The sequence below is a fragment of the Zingiber officinale genome, chromosome 8A, assembly GCF_018446385.1.
Source record: "Zingiber officinale cultivar Zhangliang chromosome 8A, Zo_v1.1, whole genome shotgun sequence".
NCBI lineage: Eukaryota > Viridiplantae > Streptophyta > Magnoliopsida > Zingiberales > Zingiberaceae > Zingiber > Zingiber officinale.
Genome location: NC_056000.1, coordinates 71622124 through 71641618, shown reverse-complemented (window position 1 = coordinate 71641618; position 19495 = coordinate 71622124). Strand labels below are relative to the sequence as shown.

Below are 19495 nucleotides of genomic sequence, written 5' to 3'. Positions count from 1 at the left end.
TGCCCCACCCGAATGATCCATTCAACCCATTTAACTAATTTGTCATGCCTCATCGATCCTTCTAGTTAGTCCATCCATCTTGGTTGTTCAGCCTAAACCTATTTGGGCCATTTGGCTACAATCTACATCAACCGATTCAATTTGCTAGACCCATTGGAACTACTCTGCCTTCGTATCCTATGAGAATAAGATATTCTTTAGATAATAGAACAAAGATAACATAGGTATTCCTCAAAACAGAACAAACAATAGTTATAAAGGATGATTAAGAGATAACAATTTCATAAGAACTAATTTTCAAGCTCATTAACTGACCACATACAAAATACTTATTCCTCAAGAATTCACAAGGAATAAAATAAGTACTCTTATGAGCCAATGCATCATGATAATAAAATAAGTGCTCTTAAAACCATATCTAACCATCAACTTTCATAAGAAAACTTGTAAAAAAAAAAAAAAAAAAAAATCATATGTTGTCCAACAAAATCCTTAAGAATTCACTGTTTTTGCATGGAGCAAGTATCAGGTGAAATTGCCCACCAAATTATTAAGCATTCCCTGGTTTTTGCATGTAGCAAATATAAGGTGCAATACACAAGTTTGGAGAATAAAAGTAAGAGTCAGTTGTATGAAAAGGGACAAGTGTTCTTAGATGAATCTCCAAGATTCATCTTTCATATCATGATTCTATGGTCGTCACCTGAATGATCTTAGTCTGAATCAATGTTGATTATTTCTCTGCCATCCGCGAAATTTCCAACACTTTCAGGAGAGTTTCTCACACTTTGAGTTGCTTCATCAGTGTCAGTATCTTCCATGGGATCATCTATGCAAGCATTAGCAATACTAGGGGTCTCATTCTCTGAGCCAGTTTCTCTTGACAAAGATTGGGAATCATCTGAGTCAACTTGAATGCAAACAGCTCGTTTTTCTTTCGGATCCCACTTAGCAACAAGTGTTTTGTAACTCGTATCAACCTCACTGAAATACCTCATCCGTTGCGATGTATTATCAGGTGTCTTTCGGGATCTAACAATATATTTGCCATAACTGTGTCTTGGCTTGTTTATTTCTTCTCTTGGGTTTTTCAGTGTTTGGTGACTGCTCTTGTTGTTTGCTTCCTCCAAGAATGCTGCGGTGTAGGTATTTACATTATTGATATTTCGAGGCCGATTGACAATAAGCAATCCAGAAGGAGTATGCACCTAAAGAGGAAAATGGAAATTTTAGCAAGAATGTCAAATATCTGTATATTCAGAATGTCAATACAGCTCCTACAAAGGTCATAATGCCACCAGATCAACATGAATCATTAATCCGTCATCATAGCACCAGTACAGGACCAGAAGACCTGAAATAGTGGCATATGTTGAGGAAGATTTTTATCATTGTACATATTTTGAATTCAATAGCAATTTATATGTTCCATCCGGTGTCACCTAAGTTTGGTCGATATTCAAGGTTCCCAGAAAAGGAATGTAGGTTAAGATATGGCGGCTTTCGAACCTCAGATCAAAGTGTGAATCAATTTGCACTGCTGATTAATAATGTTCCAGATTGTTTTGTGCTTAATCCTCTTTATCCAAAGGCTTCATATTAGTCACTTCTTATTGTTGCTTCAACAAAGTTTAACCATATAAGATGAGTGTCCACTAAAACAAGGGGTCTCGCCTTAGTCCTTTAATAAAACCTTCCATTTCTGGTGAAAAAAAAGCTTTTACAAGAAACCTTTGGCATGTTTATAGATGAAATACTAACTACAGCATTGAGGACGAGATTCAACTAACCATTGTGCAGTAAATATGTTATCATAGAACTATAGAGTTAAGCTTACAATTTAAATTTTTTGAAAGTATAAATAAAAGAGACAATTATCCATAAATCTTTTTAGTAACTTTAGTAACCAAATCACCATAGCTGCAAATATAGCAAGCTTTCTTATAAAAGGATCTCAAGAATTGCAACTAAATTTATTAGTATTGAATGCCAAAGATTTTTCAGAAAGTCTGGAATACCTGTGTGCTATTTGCTTTATCAGGGAAGCCAGAATCAAGAATTGTTTTGTCAGATGGGGAAAATGAATTGCCCAATTTAGGAGAAAGACAACGGGAATCATCAGTAACAGCAAGCTTTGAGGTCTTGCTGCTTTCTGCTAACAGAGCTGGGACCTTGAATCCACTTTGTCCAGACGATGTATGTGCATTTAGGGATGATGCAGGATAAAGATGTTCATTTGGCGACAATGCAGCATACGGATGTGAATTTGAAGAGGATGCAGCATATGGATGTACATTTGAGAACGAGGCAGCATATGGATCTATATTTGAAAGATGACCATGATTTAACATCTTGCTGGAAGAGCAAGGAAAAGTAGTTGTCATGATATTTTTGAATTTCTGCAGCAGGCGTAGTTCAGTTGGGGAGAACTTCCATTCATCCACAACACTTGGAGTTGTATCTTTTAATACCTTGTGTATAGAGCCAGAAAAATTAGTTGGGCTGGCATTTTTGTACTCTTGCAACGGGCTTTGTTGGACTGGAAAATATTGGTATTTTTCCGCATAATTTGGAGCCTTAGCTTCGAACATTTGAGCATCTTGAACTGTAAAATTCATTTTATTTCCTGAATCTGCCATTTTACGTTTCAAACAAGACAAGAAAAGTTCCGCCTGCCAAACAACCCAATAAGTAGATGTAAGAATCTGCTAATGAACAAAAAAAAAGGTCCCTTATAAAGGGAAGGTGATAAATGTTCACCAATGGACTTAATCCTGATAATGCAAACAGAACAAGCTGTAGAGCTTTATTAATATGCTTAATGAGTTTCAAATATGCCAACATTAAGTCATAACCAAGCAGATGAATTGAAGAAAGAAAACCTTGGCCAAGTCCAACTTTTCTCTCTCAGTTTGTTGCCCATTAGAAGATCGTGAAGCAAATTCTTGTTCTGCAGAAAAAATTTATCCAATTAAAAATAGATGCAAAGCAAGATTAAAAAAATCTTCAAGGTATGCAAAAAGACTAAATTTGGAAGAACATTAAAGAAAGGGAAATCAAGAACAATAAATATAATCATAAGATTTAACCAATCAACTTAACAAAAAATGCCTTCCCCAAAAACTTATAAAGAAACCAAACCATGCATCAGTATTCATATCATTTGACAGCTTGATAGTAATGTGTTAGGGAACAGCTAATCATATCAAAACATGTAAGGTTGGAAACCGGTGAGTTATATAAGAAACTAATATTAAGAACTATAATAAAGCCTTACTAACCTTGTAACCCTAACAGCTAATATGGAAGGACATGGAAATTTAGATTTGGCAAGTTAGATTCACTAATTAACAACTGGGACAACTCTTTGAACTTTTAGTGCTCTGATGGCAATGGAAAAAACGTTTGGATCTTCCACAAGACAAATATGTAATGTACTTGGCATCTTGCTGTATGTAAACCTCATCCTCTATGTGATCTCTTGCTCGGGTGGTTATCATCTATTTGGTGCAGAAGAACTATTAACAAGTCCATAGTTTTGTGTACACCCACTCAGACATCTAAAACAATTTCCCTTTGTTGAAACATGGCCACCTCCATTCAATGTTTAACTTTCAATCTACCAATAATTCTTCCCTTGACCCCATAAAAGATCCAACATGTGTCAACCTTACTTTCTTCTCAAAAAGAACAAAAAGAAAAAAAAAAAAAAAAATACAAGACAAGTTGTTGGTGAAGACAAGATTGACAGCATTGACTGCCATTTATAGGTCACATTCCATAGTGTTATGGTGAATCTATAATTTATAGGTCCAACAAGACAGATTGATAGTGAAGAAAATATTGACAGGCACTTGTAGGTCGAATTTCATCATGCAATGGTAAATAATTTATAAAATAGTGGAGACTGAGACACTATAGCATTTATATAATGACACCCATGGTACATCCAACATTGGACCTGTCCAAAATGAAAAATGGAATAAGGCAGACGGGTATCAACCCAAACTTACTAAAACTTAAGGCTGGAAATTAAAATCATACAAGACATGATTTTATTGACCGACAACAATTATGACAGGTACATGTCCTACTTTTATTTTAAAATTACATGTCATTTAGTAGTCCAACTCCATTGCATTAAATGACAAAAAACAATTATTACTTAAACTGCTGAGACATAAAGATACATTATATTGTAGCACTTAGATACATTCAACCATACAAAAATACTATACCAATACTTTTGATTCATTCAACCATACAAAAATACTATACCAATAATGTTCCAACAATGCACCAATTTAGTGAATAAATCCTAAATAAGCATCAATTATCATAAGAGATAGAAGATACAGGAACGAATTAAAAGAGAATCAGGACAACAGTTCGAGTCCTTTTATTAGAAAATATTATCTTAAGGTAACTCTTGGGTCGTGAACCAAAGAACTCATATGTTTTACAAGATCTTAACCAAATGAGCTACTATAACACACAAGAATTATGAGCCATAGCAAATGGTAGGCCTATTAAGTAAACAAGTAGATTCTCCCAACTGGATAGAGTTGTTATAGGGTGATTTCAGACCAAACTTAGTCTTAGGCTTGGTGAAATATTCTAATTGGGAATGGTTGTCTATGATGGGCAACCATTATTGACCAGATCTCACATTTCACCAACTAGGAACTTGAGATCTTGACAAGAATGCCAAATCTAAATGCAAGACTATAACACCTCAGTTTAGTTTAAGGAATAGTTGATTGAGCAACCATAATCCTACATAGGAAAGTGAGAGCTAGTAGAATGGTCAATAAGGCTACAAAATTTTTTTGTATAGTTACCATTTTTAAGGGGGGAGCCTTGGTGCTATGGTAAAATTATAATTTGGTCGTCATGGTTCAAGTTACAGAAATAGCCTCTTGCAATGCAAGGTAAGGCTACATACAATACATCCTTTCCCATGACCCCGCATTGGCAGAAGCTTCATGCACCGAGTTGCCCTTTTACCATTTTGGATTTAAGTATTTTGGTCAATTATTGGAATATTAAGTTAATGGACCAATGTAAATTTGAGAAGGCTGTAGCAGATATATGCTACTCACTAAATTTTTTTACCACATAAAAAGGATGAACATAAAAGATATATCTAAAACAAGTAAAGAATGACCTTAAACACAAAGAATGGGGATATTCAAATATATCGACCTTATTTCATCACCATCCTTATCCATAACTATTGTTGTCAACTGAGTGATAAATAATATGAAGCAAAGAAAGCAAATGACATATGTAATGGAAGAAAAACTAAGTGGAAGAGATAACATTCAAGTGTACAAGAGGAACTCCAATAGATAAAAGGAAAGTTTTGGTTGTTTAATAATTAAGTTGCAAAAGGTGGAACCGCCACCTTAGCGGCCCCCTGGGTCCGGCCCCACAGATATCCAGAGGGGGTAAATCACGGTTAAGCTGGGCAGGAGGGGTGACTGGGGGTCGAGTGGAATTTAAAGCGCAGCAGACCGAGATTTTACGCCCGTGTGCAACTGGCGACCTTCGACCCCTGAACCTCCGTTGCAAGCATCAGGCACCCTTCCAGCTGATCCAGCCCGTGGGGGCGTTGTTGAATGATTAAGTGGAACTTATGCAGATGGTCCAGTGCACAGTGCATATATGCTATATAACTTCCTATGCAAATGCTCATGAATTCATATCAAAGCCTGTTTTAAATTAACTGTCTTATTCACATTATAAATTCTCTATAAAAGGTGCTTTAAATTTAGCACCTAACACTTTGATGGGTATAAAGCTCATAATCACTTACTAAAGCAAGCATTATTCCATGCAGAACTCCAACAAATAAATAAATAAACAAATATATATATATATATATATATATTGCAGAACTCCAACAAATAAATAAATAAACAAATATATATATATATATATATATATATATATATATATATATATATATATATATATATATATATTTGTTGGAGTTCTACATGGAATATTGCTTGCTTTATTCTTGAGAAGAAGTTTATTCAGTAAATGGTATCATTACCATAACCACCATTGAATTATTTTAGTTGTTTAGGTGAACGAAGGCCGAATCCGATAGGTTCTCAAAATTTGACCTGGTGTAAATTTTTTTAATCGATCTGAAACCATGCTTAAAACCAAGTACATGGTTACATCAAAGTGATTATTAATGTTTACAAATATTTAATTCAATAAATTAAATTATAATATTATAAAATAAAATTCCATAAGTAAAGATACAAAAAGGCAATTAATGTTGTATAATTATAAAGCTAAATACATCATATCTAAACATGTCACGAAATACAATATAGTCTCCAAGAGTAAATCCATAGGATTCTCTATCTCTGAATTGTAAATTCCTCACTATTAATATTATTACAATCTACCATAAAAATTTCATCTAGTAAATTACACTTATTAATTAGAGATAGGGATGGAAAATTAGTGATTTACTATGTACGTAACTAAATTTTGAGAAAATTATAAAAGGCAGCCTGGTGGACAAAACTCTCGCTAATGTGGGGTCCCGAGGAAGGGTCGGCCCACATTAGGTTTATTGTACACAACTTTATCCTACATTATAAGAGGTTATTTTTGAGACTCAAACCCGTGACCATAGAGTCACACAACAACAACTTGACCATTGCCCCCCTCTTGAGTTGAGTTATTTGATATTTTGAATTAGATATTAATATCTAAACTTGTGAACAAACCTAAAATCAAAATAACATAATTCTTTGTTGGATTAGATCAGGTAAGATCCCATGGAGTCGGATTATATATCCATTAGATAGATTCTTTTACCCACCCATATAACCATCACTGCCAACGATGACTACCCATACATAAATCATCACTGACTCACGTTTGTTCTCTAACTCCAACTTCCAATAAATCAACATGGTAAAAGGGAGAAAGAGGAATATGAAGACTACGGTAACCTAAAGAGAGGATGGTGAGATGACTTTAACATGGCAAGACTTGTTAACCACCTTCAACCCCACTCTCTTCCTATTGCATTGAGACACCTATTTCTCTAAATCACTAAAACATTATTGTTGAGTCTAAGATAATGAAATGGGCATTCCTAGTATCCAAATTGAAACCAAACCAAGATATGGATCAATCAATTTTTTCGATTTGGATAGGATTGGTTCGATTTCGTTTATCAGTTTAGATTATAGATGTTCGCCCATATTTGACAATTTAAGAGAGGAAAAGGCATGGGCGGACCCATCAATGTGAAGCGAGGAAAAGAAGATCACTTTCATATGGGAAGACTTCCTAACCAACCATCAACTCCGCCCTCATAGTCATCGTCATGTTTCAATAAGACAAGACAAACTCAATTATTGTGTGTTATTTGCACCTTGGTTGTCATCAAATTTGTGTCTCCTTTCCATAAAGTTTTTTCATCATACTTCCCTATTGACTTCGAGATTCCACTCCAACATGTTCACCTTGCTTCTTTATCGTAATATAGAGGATTTGTACTTTCTTCCAATCATGGTTCAACATCTCTAACTTAGCACAGTTTCATTTTGACTAGAACTATACTATTTTGGTATTGTGTCAAGTTCCAATGCATGGTGTCAATGACGGATTAGAGATTAATCGAGTGATATCAAATTTTAGTAATTTACCAGAATGATACATTTCGACCATTTCACCTCGCATGGTATGAGATTTCAAACCATGCTTCTAATGTAATAATGCTAATTTAGTTTCCAATCTATCTGGTCTAGTTTCCTTACACGATAGCTATTATTTACTTTTATTGGATCAAATCTAATTTCAAATGAATTTCTCATTTTCCGTCCTTTAAAAGTTGTATAATATAGGACTCATACCAAATTTATAAAATCAATTCACATGCAATGATCATAGTTCTCTTCGACTCTAGTTCATATGTATGATAGATATCATTTTAAATATAAACCATATCATATTTTAATGACTTTCTAAAATTATATATCATATTAATCTATTAGCATAGTAATGCTATTAAATTAATACATTCTCAAAATTTACATATATGGCATTGCATAATATGTTTACTATCAAAAAATACATATTGTAACCAATACATAATACCATATTATTCATAACTTCGGATTATTAATTAAAGATAATATTATAATATATTTAATAAATTATTGTGTAATATATATATATATATAGAGAGAGAGAGAGAGAGAGAGAAATTTTTTATCCTGGGCGATCAGGTAATATATATATATATATATATATATATATATATATATATAACATGGTGTGTATACATATATTGGCTTTGATCAAGGTTTACATTTACGGTTATATTCAAGTTTTGATCAGCCACTAGAATAGTATGATTTTAATGTCATGTCGAGTAGATACCCAGTTTCCATTGGTATGCTCCGAAGTGCGCCAAGATGAATTTAAGTAATTAAAATAGCAACAAGTGAATGTTGCAAGAATCTCGTTATTACACCTTGCTAACATAAACAACTATCATACATCGAAAGAGAGTAATATATAAAATATTATTTCTAATTGCACTTCGCGTCTTCGATTGCAGCGGTATGATTACAACGCCGCGCTAAGTGGATATTTCATATGCTTCGGCACATTTAACATATGCTAGATAGTCAAATGAATTTAAATTTTATTGTAATATGTTGTGTAGAAGCACTTCAATATGTATTAAAGAATAATGAGATGAATTAAGGTGGCTTATACTTTTGATCATACTTCACTTAAAAATTTTACTTTTAAAACAACTACATAATTAGATAGCCGAATTAGAATGATCAAACCCGTGACCTCCAGGTCACACGGCAGTAACTTTACGGTTGTATCAAGACTTCCCTTCTTCAATATAGTTGAGATGATCATATAATTTTTACTCATGTAATTTTCTTCCAATTTAACTTTACTTTTAAAAATAAAAGAGTAATTTTGGAGAATTTCACAAAACATAACAAGATTATTTGAATTTATTTTGACACATGTTCGAACGTATCAAGTGTTGGCATGGTACATTACTCATTGATAAGATTGACATGGGCAACACAAGAGAGCTTATTTGTGAATAATAGGTTTCATGAATTTATTAGAATGATATATTTCAAATGTGTTGCCTAATATGCCATTGGGATGCTCCCTCTATCACACACTAACGTCGACTATGAGATCATGGGTCATTAATATTACAATTTCTCCTGATTCATTTCTTTGTTCAATTTGATATTATGTGAAAAGGTGAAAGGGTTGCTTAGAAGATTAGGTCGGTTCAGTTGATGGCTTAGGTTTGGACTTGGTCTCACTAAGCTTGGTTGAGTACAACCTAATGTTCATTGTGTTTGAAAAAGTAACTTTTTCTCGTCAATTGTGAGAAACAAAGGGATCATAAAATCAAGGCTAACAAAAAACATCACATTCATAGGAAAAATATTACACCATATTTGGCCAATGAATACATTCATCTCAATGGGAACCACCGACTCTCTATAACCAAAAGGGATGTATGATTTACCCATGCCACATTATAGGGTGTGATTTGGGCATTTCTAAATCTTAAAAAGGGTGTATATCGAAGTTATGTTCATAAAATTCCCACTGTTGATAATATTTTTTAAGAGTTACTTCCACACTACATATGTATAGAAAATACCACGATTGAATCCATGTATTGACTAACATGGGAGTGAAAACAATACAAAGCACTACGTTTAAGTCTTAAGTCTCTCCCTCATGTCCCCTCAGTCTCTTGCTGCTTATTAAAGGGTTCAACTTTTTCATCACCATCAGAAGTTAGGAAGTACATTACCTCGTCTTTAAAGTTGTATTCCAACTCAAATGTTAAGACTCTCTAAGGAAGCTTTAATGTTACAAGGCCTTTGCCATGACATTTATAGCACTAAATGTTGGCGTTGAGATTATTTTCTTTTCAAGGGCCTTGTATGTTAGTCACCCCTTGTTGGATGATAGTCCTAAGGTGAGCCAAATTAGTGAGTTTTCTCAATTATGGTAACGCCCTATAAGTAGGAGCATTACTCGTTGAGGAACCTAACAGTAAAAAAGATAGAAGGTTTCACAAATTAATCAATATCTTTAGGCTTACCGGTTCGAGGGTCCACAAATGGCAAGCCTCTTCAATCGAGATCAAGAGAAAAACACAACTTGTCATTGGATTTCATGCCTAAATTCATTAATAAAGTGGATCAGAGTTTCCTTAAGGTCTAATTTGGCATTACACCACATGCATAAATTATCAAATTTGCTTTAGTATCTAATCACACTCATGTTTGATTGTTTTAAGTTAATCTACATAGTGTATTATTTCCATAAGGTCTAATCTAGTATTACACCACATGCATAAATTATCCAATTTGTTTAAGCATCTAATCACACTCATGTTTGATTGAGTTAATCCACAAAATGTATTACTAATTTTTGAAGTGTGTTGGGATGTCTTTCTTATTCAATATTTGTTTTATATCTACCTTGTGATTGGGTTTTTCTTTCCATTCATAGCATATTGATCTTAGATGCTTTGCTAGTATTTCTACGTCGAGTCCACGAGTTTGATTTTTACAAATCGTGTTTATTCAATTCGGTCAGTACAATATCAGTTAAGTAATCCTCCATTTTAGCAACTCAATCAAGAAATGAATTTAATCTTAAACGACCATCAAAATTAAGAGCTTCAAATTTAACTAAGATGGTAGTATTTGTCTCATGTTTAGGCCTAGGTTAAGTATAAGTAGCAATGTCAAACAGGCCAACCTGTGATGGGGCGGGATGACCTGCCAAAAATTCATCATATGGCAAGGCAGAGCGGGTTGACCACCATCCTAGTGAGTTGAGAAATCCCCACCCAACCCAACCTAAGGCGGATTGTAAGTCAGGCGAGGAGTCAGGCGAGCCATCCCACAAGCTCACCAAAAAATATAAAATATATATAGAAAAAGTTGAAATTTTTAAGTTTGGATTGTGGATGAGACAGATCAAGTCTACGAGCACATTGAGTTTTCCACTTTAGTTTTAAATTTTAAAAGAATTTTTTTTCTCAACATGCAGGCAAATCTAAGCCCACCACGGGCTAACCCGCAAGGGTGGGTCGTGCCCGAGCGGGTTGGCCTGGGCTTGTCTTAAAATAAATTAATAAAATTTCAATCCAACCCGCTTAAATTGTTTAGTGGAACGAGCCAACCCAACGGGCCCAACCCAAATTGATGATTATAAGGGTTCAAAAAGTGGTCCTCTTAGTCAAGAACAAAACGATGGTCTCACAATAAATAATGTTTAAGTGACATCTATGGTAAAAAAAGATGATTACGCTCACCTCAGGCACCCCTCACAGTCCGTCCCTAGATTATGTGAAGGGAGGTATATCGGGGGTCAACTTATATAGTCAATCGCAAGTGATGTTTAAGTGACATCGTGGAGTTACATGAGATGTATGATCAGGACTCTTGTCCTTTACATTAGCAATAAAATTCCTAAATCTTCTACTCTAGATCCTAGACCTAAGATTGTATTCCACTAGCTCACACCTATTATCTACCTCACACCCTCTCTAATAGTAAAGTTTTTCACCATAGCCAATGTGAAGGTTGGCCAAGTAATAAAAATTATAAAACTATGTAACACAATAAATTAAGAAAACAAGTAAAAAATTTAAACAAATAAAAATAATGATGAAATAGGAAGAATAGATAATGTGTAAGGAAAATTAGTATAAAAATTAATTAAATCAACTAAATGATTACTCCAGTAACTCACTCTCTCTCTCTCTCTCACAGGATTTGTGCTATGAAGTCCATGAGCAAGTTGCCTCAGATTAAGAAAACAAGTAAAAAATTTAAGCAAATAAAAATAATGATGAAATAGGAAGAATAGATAATGTGCAAGGAAAATTAGTATAAAAATTAATTAAATCAACTAAATGATTACTCTCTCTCTCTCAGGATTTGTGCTATGAAGTCCATGAGCAAGTTGCGTCAGATTAAGAAAACAAGTAAAAAGTTTAAGCAAATAAAAATAATGATGAAATAGGAAGAATAGATAATGTGCAAGGAAAATTAGTATAAAAATTAATTAAATCAACTAAATGATTACTCTCTCTCTCTCTCTCTCTCTCTCTCTCTGGATTTGTGCTCTGAAGTCCATGAGCAAGTTGCTTCAAATTAAATTTTCCCTATTAAGTCAAAAATCTAGTTGGAGCCCAAATCCAAAGGCAAGTTACTCTTTTGCTTGGTACAGAAATTGGGTTTGTTTTTCGTTCTTTTTTTGAAAAATCTAATCATAGTTGATCTTAATTTGGGATTCAATTTGGGAGCAAAACTGTGAGATGAAACTCGCTAAGCTCTAGTCGTGCATGAGGTCAATGTCGGAGAACTTTGGTCCATTGTTAAGCATCCAGAGGAAAGTAAGATGGGCTATTGATCGATGTCAAGCAACACCAACAACAGGCCTAGAGAAACTTGATAGATGTAGAGTGGCAAACAATGGTGCAATGAGAATGGAGATAAGGTTTCTTCACTTGGCAGGTGATTGAACAGACAAAGGGTTGTTTGGTGCTTGATCTTGGGACTATGGAAGGACTTAAGCAGTCAGAGTGGCAAGGACTTTCAAATTGAGACCAGGCATTAGTGTCCAAGATTAAAAAGTGGTAGCAGCATTCTCAGATAGAGAGTCAGTAACTCAAGAGAAAGGGGTATTAGTGTTATTTTTCATCTTGGTTCTTCAACAGGACAGTTTATGCAACGAGAATGGTATTTTAATCCATGTGGTGAATGATATTAAGATAAAAGCATAGGAGTCATTTCTTGTATAAGATTTTGAGTAAGTGGTCAACCAAACAAACATGGATGTAATCTAGAAGCCAAATAGAATAGAAACTTTTATTCTGGATACTTTTGGTAATAATTGACTGATGGTTGACAAAAAAAACTGACAAAAACTTCCCAGGTCAGCAGCAATTTAACTGAAATGACTAGATGCTAAACACAATAGAAACTTATTATCAAGCCATCATATGATGTTTGGATGATTAGTTTGATAAAATCAAAAAAAATCTCCTGTGTGCAATGTCTATGTTTTCCTAAGAAAAAATGCAAATCATCTGCCCATAAATTATTGTAATTACCTATTTGGCTACAAAGACATCCTAGATTCTAGAGATTCCATGTGGCAAACATGGAAATACATGTCAAGTGGCCATTGAACTAGTTCAAGTAATAATATGTATTTTTTGTATGAAATACATAGCAACTCCGCCCATGACGACCGGTCATGGCCGGTCCCAAGCCCGGATAAAGGAGGAGGGTTGTGTTAGGTTGTCAGCCAGCGTTAAAATTATGACAAATATTCAATGAATGGATTCATTAAACTATTGTGTTAATGCTAGATTGTTCCCCGAAAGGAACGCGTTGCAGGGTCTGACTGTAACGTCTCGGCAAGGACCGCTACATCTCCAGAACTCAGGTATAGTGCTAAATATGGTCCGACTGTAACATCTTAGTAAGGACCGCTACATCTCGATAAGAACTTGGGTGTAGTATTAAATAGGCAAAGTTTCTCACACCATAGGTTGGATAAGAAAACATATAATAGGAAAACTAATCATTTAAGATTTGAAACATGGAACATAGGAACTCTCACTAGTAAATCAATGGAAGTAGTAGATATGATGATTAGGAGAAGAATTAGTATTTTGTGTGTACAAGAGACAAAATGGATAGGCGAGAAGGCAAAGATGATAGAAAACTTGGATTTTAAGTTATGATACACTGAAAAGAGTAAAGCAAGAAATGAAGTGGTATTATTGTAAATAGTTTGTTAAAGGATGAAGTTATTGGAGTAGTTAGAAAAGGGTATGGAATTATAACCCTTAAAATAATAGTGGCGAAAGAAACTATAAACATAATTAGCGTATATGCACCACAAGTAGAATTAGATGAAGCTACCAAATTAAGGTTTTAGGACGACTTTGATGAAATATTACAAAATATTCCACCAAATGAAATGATTTTAATAGGAGGTGATCTAAATGAGTATGTCGGAGTGAAAAATGAGGAATATGAACGGGTGCATGGGAGTTATGGGTTTGAACAAGAAATGAGAAAGGGAAAGCTATATTAGATTTTACAATAATATATGACCTTATATTAGCTAATACGTTTTTTAAGAAAAGAGAAGAACACTTAGTCACATTCAAAAGTGGAAATAATAAATCGCAAATTGACTTTCTTATAGTTAGGAAAAAGAATAGAAAGATTTGTAAAGATTGCAAAGTCATCCCTGCAGAAACCTTAACTACCCAACATAGGTTAGTAATGTTGGATATACGCTTCAAACATAGTATCAATAGAAAAAAAATATACACGATTCCTAAAATTAAGTGGTGGAAGTAAGGATGGGAAGCAAAATATATTTAAGGAGAAGGTAGAAGTACAAACATTAGGTGAAATGTACGATGACTCTAATAAAATATGAGATAAGATGGTATCAAAGTTGAAAATAGTAGCTAAGAATGTACTCAATGAGTCAAAGGGGCATGCACCACTAAGGAATCTTGGTGGTGGAATGAGAAAGTACAAGAGAAAGTGAAGGAAAAAACGAATAGCTTATAAGGAATTATGTATTTGTAAGAACGAGTAAAAACTTTAAAAAATATACAATAGCCAAGAAAGAAACTAAGAAAGTAGTGAGTGGAGAAAAAAATAGAACTTTTAAACGATTATATCAAAAATTAGATACAAAAGAAGGGGAAAGAGACGTTTATAGAATAGCTAAAGTGAAAGAAAGGAAAACAAGATATCTTAGCCAAATAAAATGTATTAAAGATGAATGTAATAGGGTATTAGTATGGAGAAATAAAAGAGTGGTGGAAGGCGTATTTTCAACTTTTTAATGAAGGTTTAGGTGACCAACTTAACTTAGGTAATTTAAGTAGGTCAAATGAGCATAAAAATTTTAATTTTTATCATAGAATTCCAACTTCAGAAGTAAAACAAACTTTAAATGAGATACATAATGGAAAAGTCGTTGGACTAGATGATATTCTGATAGAGGTATGGAAGTGCCTAGGAAAACAAGGTATTGAATGACTTATAAAATTATTTAACATGATATTGAAAACGAAAAAAAAATCTGATCAATGGAGGATAAGTACTCTGGTTCCCTTATATAAGAACAAGGGAGACGTACAAAATTATGCAAATTATAGGAGTATTAAACTAATGAGTTATACTATGAAACTTTGGGAAAAAGTAATAGAAAAAAGATTAAGGAAGGAGACACCAAAAATCAATTTGTGTTCATGCTTGAAAGGTCGACAATAGAAGTTATACATCTTCTTAAACAATTAATTGAAAAATATCGAGAGCAAAAACAAGATCTACACATGGTATTCATTGACTAAGAAAAAGCTTATGATAGGAAAGGGAGCGGTAAAGTTGTTGCTTTATAACCAAAAGGTCACAAGTTCAAATCCTAGAAACAACCTCTTACAAAAAGTAGGGTAAGGTTGCGTACAATGGATCCTTCCCCGGGACCCTGCATAACAGGAGCTTAGTGCACCGGGCTGCCCTTTAGAAAAAACTTATGATAGAATCCCAAGAGAAATTATATGGAGAATTCTAGAAAAGAGAGGTGTTAGCGTAACACATATTGAACTAATTAAGAATATGTAGGAGGATGTAACGACAAAAGTAAAGACTTCGGGAGAAGTAATTGAAGCATTTTCAATAAAGATAGGGTTACATCAAGGATCAGCTCTAAGTCCCTATTTTTTTACACTAATTATGGACGAACTCACTGCGCGCATTCAAGACACAGTACCGTGGTGCATGTTATTTGCAGATGATATTATTTTGGCAGATGAAACACGTGAAGGAGTAAATGCTAAACTAAAATTTTGGCGGAAAACACTAGAAGGGAAAGGTTTTAAGCTTAGTAGATTAAAGACATAATATATAGAATTTAAGTTTAATGAGACAATTGTTAAGATAAGAAAAGATGAGTTGCCCGGAACCGAGAGATTTAAATATTTAGAATCATTTTTGCAAAACAATGGAGGGATTGAGAGAAATATCTTACATAGAATACAAGCAGGATAGTTGAAATTGAGAAGAGTATCGAGTGTTTTATGTGACCGTAAAGTACCTTTTAAACTTAAAGGTAAGTTCTATAAAATCGCAGTTAGACCTGCTATGTTATATAGAGCTGAATGTTAGGATATAACTCAAGAGAGCAGAAGATGAGAGTTGCAGAGATAAGGATGTTAAGGTGGATGTGTGGACATACGAGTATGGACAAAATAAGAAATGAGAACATTAGAGAGAAAGTCGGAGTTGCATCTATTGAGAAAAAACTCCGAGAGACACGTTTAAGATAGTACGGACATGTACTTAGATACCAATAAATGCTCCAGTTAGGCAATATGAAACTATGATAAACATGCATATCAAACGAAGAAGAGGAAGAACAAAAAAGACTTGATTAATAACAATAAAACAAGATAAAATTTATTTAAATATAGATGATGATATAGTAGGAGATAGAGCTCAATGGCGTAAAAAGATTCATACATCCGACCCCACCTAGTGGGAAAAGACTTGGTTGTTGTTGTTGTTGATGTTATATATAAGCATAGCAACAGGAAATTTTAGATGTCAACCAAAAAAAAAGTAGTTATGACCCTATTCAAATGTAGTTTCCTAGACTATTCATTGCTAAACCAGCATATTGTGATGATAACATTTCGATTTCTATAATCCTAGCTATACAAATAAGAGACCAGTGTCACATATAAAGATGCAGAATAAAGCATTGTCTAAGATAATTAGAAACAGAAACACAAACTATCAACAGAGTTGTAATGTAGTATATTATGAAGCAACAATTGCCTAGCTGCATAGTGATTCATTTTGGTTTTACTGTAAGAAAAAAAAACAGGAAACAAATATCTTTAGTACAAAAGAATTCAGAGAAGGGTACCTAAAGAGGTCCCAGTAGCTGGAGGAGGCAAAGGACTACGCTCAGTTGGTCTATTGTCTCTTAGAGGACGCCCATGATTAGTCTCAACATGCATTAAAATAGGTTGTAGCTCTTCAGGAACTGGCAATGGTTCTGATTGTTTCACCCCTGGAGGTGATAGATATGATTGTTTCATCCAAGTTGAAGTTGCCAACGTCGGCACCAGACTGGGCTGCATGGAATATGGTTCCTTACTTGCAAAGTATTGCGGCAGCATGTTATCTGGTTGTTTCATTGAGAGTGGCAATGCAAGAAGTGGCTCCTCCCCAGGTTTAATGGAATATGGTCCAGCATATAAAGAGTTTTCTGGCAATTCGTTACCTCTAACAAATGGCATGGTCTCTGATTGTTTCATCGAAAATGACACTGGCACTGGATCTGATCGTTTCATCCCTGAAGGTGATGGATTTGATTTTTTCATCAAATTAGGTGATGGCAAGGCCAGCACCGTACCGGGCTGCATGGAACACAGTCTAGTACTTGCAAAGGTTTTTGGAAGCTCATTTTGTATGACAGAAGGCATGTTATCTGGTCGTTTAATTGACAAAGGCAATGGCAGGGTTGGCTCCTCTCCAGGTTGCATGGCATATGGTCCTGCATAAGCAAAATCTTTAGAAAATTCATTACCTCTAACAGAAGGCTTGCTTCCCGATTGTTTCAAGGAAAGGGGAATTGGTAATGAATCTGATTGTTTCACCCAAGTGGGCAATACCAAGGCCGGCACCACATCAGGCTGCATGGAATCTGGTCCTGAATTCTCAAAGGTTTTTGGAAGTTCATTCCCTCTGACAGAAGGCATGGTATCTAATTGTTTCATTGATAGATGCAATGCCAAGGCCGGCTCCTCTCCTGTTTGTGTCTCACATGGTCTTGCATATGCAAAGTTGCTTGCCGATTCATTACCTCCAACATAAGGTATGGTCTCCGATTGTGCTGTAGGAATTGGCAATGGCAGGGTCAATGCAACTCCATGCTCTTCCGGATCTACCAAACCAGTCGAAGATGGCCCATGAAAAGCTATTGTAACAAGTGGCATGTTTGAGCCAGGATTGGACTCCTTCGATTGAGAAGATTGCCCAGGTATAGCTATTGTAACAAGTGGCATGTTCGAGCCAGGATTGGACTCCTTCGCTTGAGAAGATTGCCCAGCTACCAGATCATCTTGATCTTTCTTCGTTTTCTTCCTAGGGCCATGCTTGGCAACGGCTCTTCGGTTCCCAAACCAATACTGAACTTGCATGTATTCCAGCCCCGTAATATTTGCTAGCTCCCTCTTCATATGTGAAGATGGTTGCGGCATCACTGCAAGAACAAATAGAAACACCACCACGCAGCAAACCAACCATCGGCACGGTTTCAATAACACAAAAACGTCAGATTTATCATATAGAAATAAAAGTCCACAAGAAACTAGAAAGAGAGAAAAAAATCCAAACTTTAAAATGATATGACGAACCTTGATAAGCCTCCTCGAGGATGAGCCTCTGAAGCGGATTCTTTCTCCTTTTTTCCCGAACACCGACCTCCACAGGACAGTCTTCACGGCCTCCCTCTTGCTTCTCCATCTCAAACTTCGAATTCCGATCACCAGAGCACGCATAGGGTGGTCGATAGCACACCAGGAGCAGCAGCGGCCCTCCCGAGGCCAAGTGCCCGCGAGCGCAGAGCACAAGTTTGGGAAAGGACGAAAAAAGCAGGAATTTCCGTTGGGGAAGCGAGAAAAAGAGGAAAAGCGAGGGACGAAAGAGAAGATATGCTTCATAATTTGTAGGGGGGATGCGACGACAACCACAATGCGAAGCTCGGCGACGGGTGGCGATGGAAGGGAGATGCACTAGGGATAAACGCAATTAATGCAGTGAAGAGGAGGAGGAGGAGGCCGGAGCGGATTGGAATGGGAAGAAAAAGGAAGGTTTTCAAAAGGGGGTTTTGGAGGCAACTGAAGGGAAGAACAGCGCGGAAGAACTGCCAGAAGACGACAATTCGACGGCATGCCCTTTCTATTTCTAGGGTTACCTTTATCCAATTAGAACCTCCATTGTTTATCATATTAGGGTCAGACCCCTCATGAATTAAAAAGAAATCAAATTCATTTTTAAAATTTGATTTTCTGATGGCAAGAGAATTTACAATTACAATTCTAAAACTTATAAAATTGAACAATTTTTAAAAAAATAATTTCACTGGTAGGAATAACTAAATAATTATTATGAATAGTTTATTTGTTCTTTAGAATAGAATAAGTGAATAATTTTGCACTTGTTATATTTTAAATAAAATAAAAAGAAATGCAATGGCGATATTAGAGACAATCGACTGATTCACTTTTGATAATAATCAAAATAGAGATACCATTTTGATAATTTTAAAAAATAATGAAAAAAATGAAAAAGACGCTTCTTATTATGATTTTCATTAAAATAGA

The 19495-nt window shown here is 35.0% G+C and overlaps 1 protein-coding gene across 1 annotated transcript; it reads right to left on the bottom strand.

The window, feature by feature from the left end:
- Positions 1-458: 458 nt before the first annotated feature.
- Positions 459-19029, bottom strand: LOC122009491. Its single transcript, XM_042565672.1, has 5 exons — positions 18527-19029; positions 17032-18372; positions 2883-2950; positions 2019-2672; positions 459-1208 (listed from the first exon to the last, which is right to left on the bottom strand). The coding sequence occupies exons 1-5, from the start codon at positions 18633-18635 to the stop codon at positions 714-716; spliced, it is 2667 nt and encodes an 888-aa protein (XP_042421606.1). The 5' UTR covers positions 18636-19029; the 3' UTR covers positions 459-713.
- Positions 19030-19495: the final 466 nt, after the last annotated feature.

Bases quoted from the DNA above. Each gene is read 5' to 3' on its own strand.
- LOC122009491 (XM_042565672.1), bottom strand. From the start codon at position 18,635: ATGGAGAAGCAAGAGGGAGGCCGTGAAGACTGTCCTGTGGAGGTCGGT. The intron at 18,373-18,526 runs GTTCGTCATATC...TTGTTCTTGCAG, and splicing joins CCTCGAGGAGGCTTATCAAG to TGATGCCGCAACCATCTTCA. The intron at 1,209-2,018 runs GTATTCCAGACT...TTTCCTCTTTAG, and splicing joins ATAAAGCAAATAGCACACAG to GTGCATACTCCTTCTGGATT.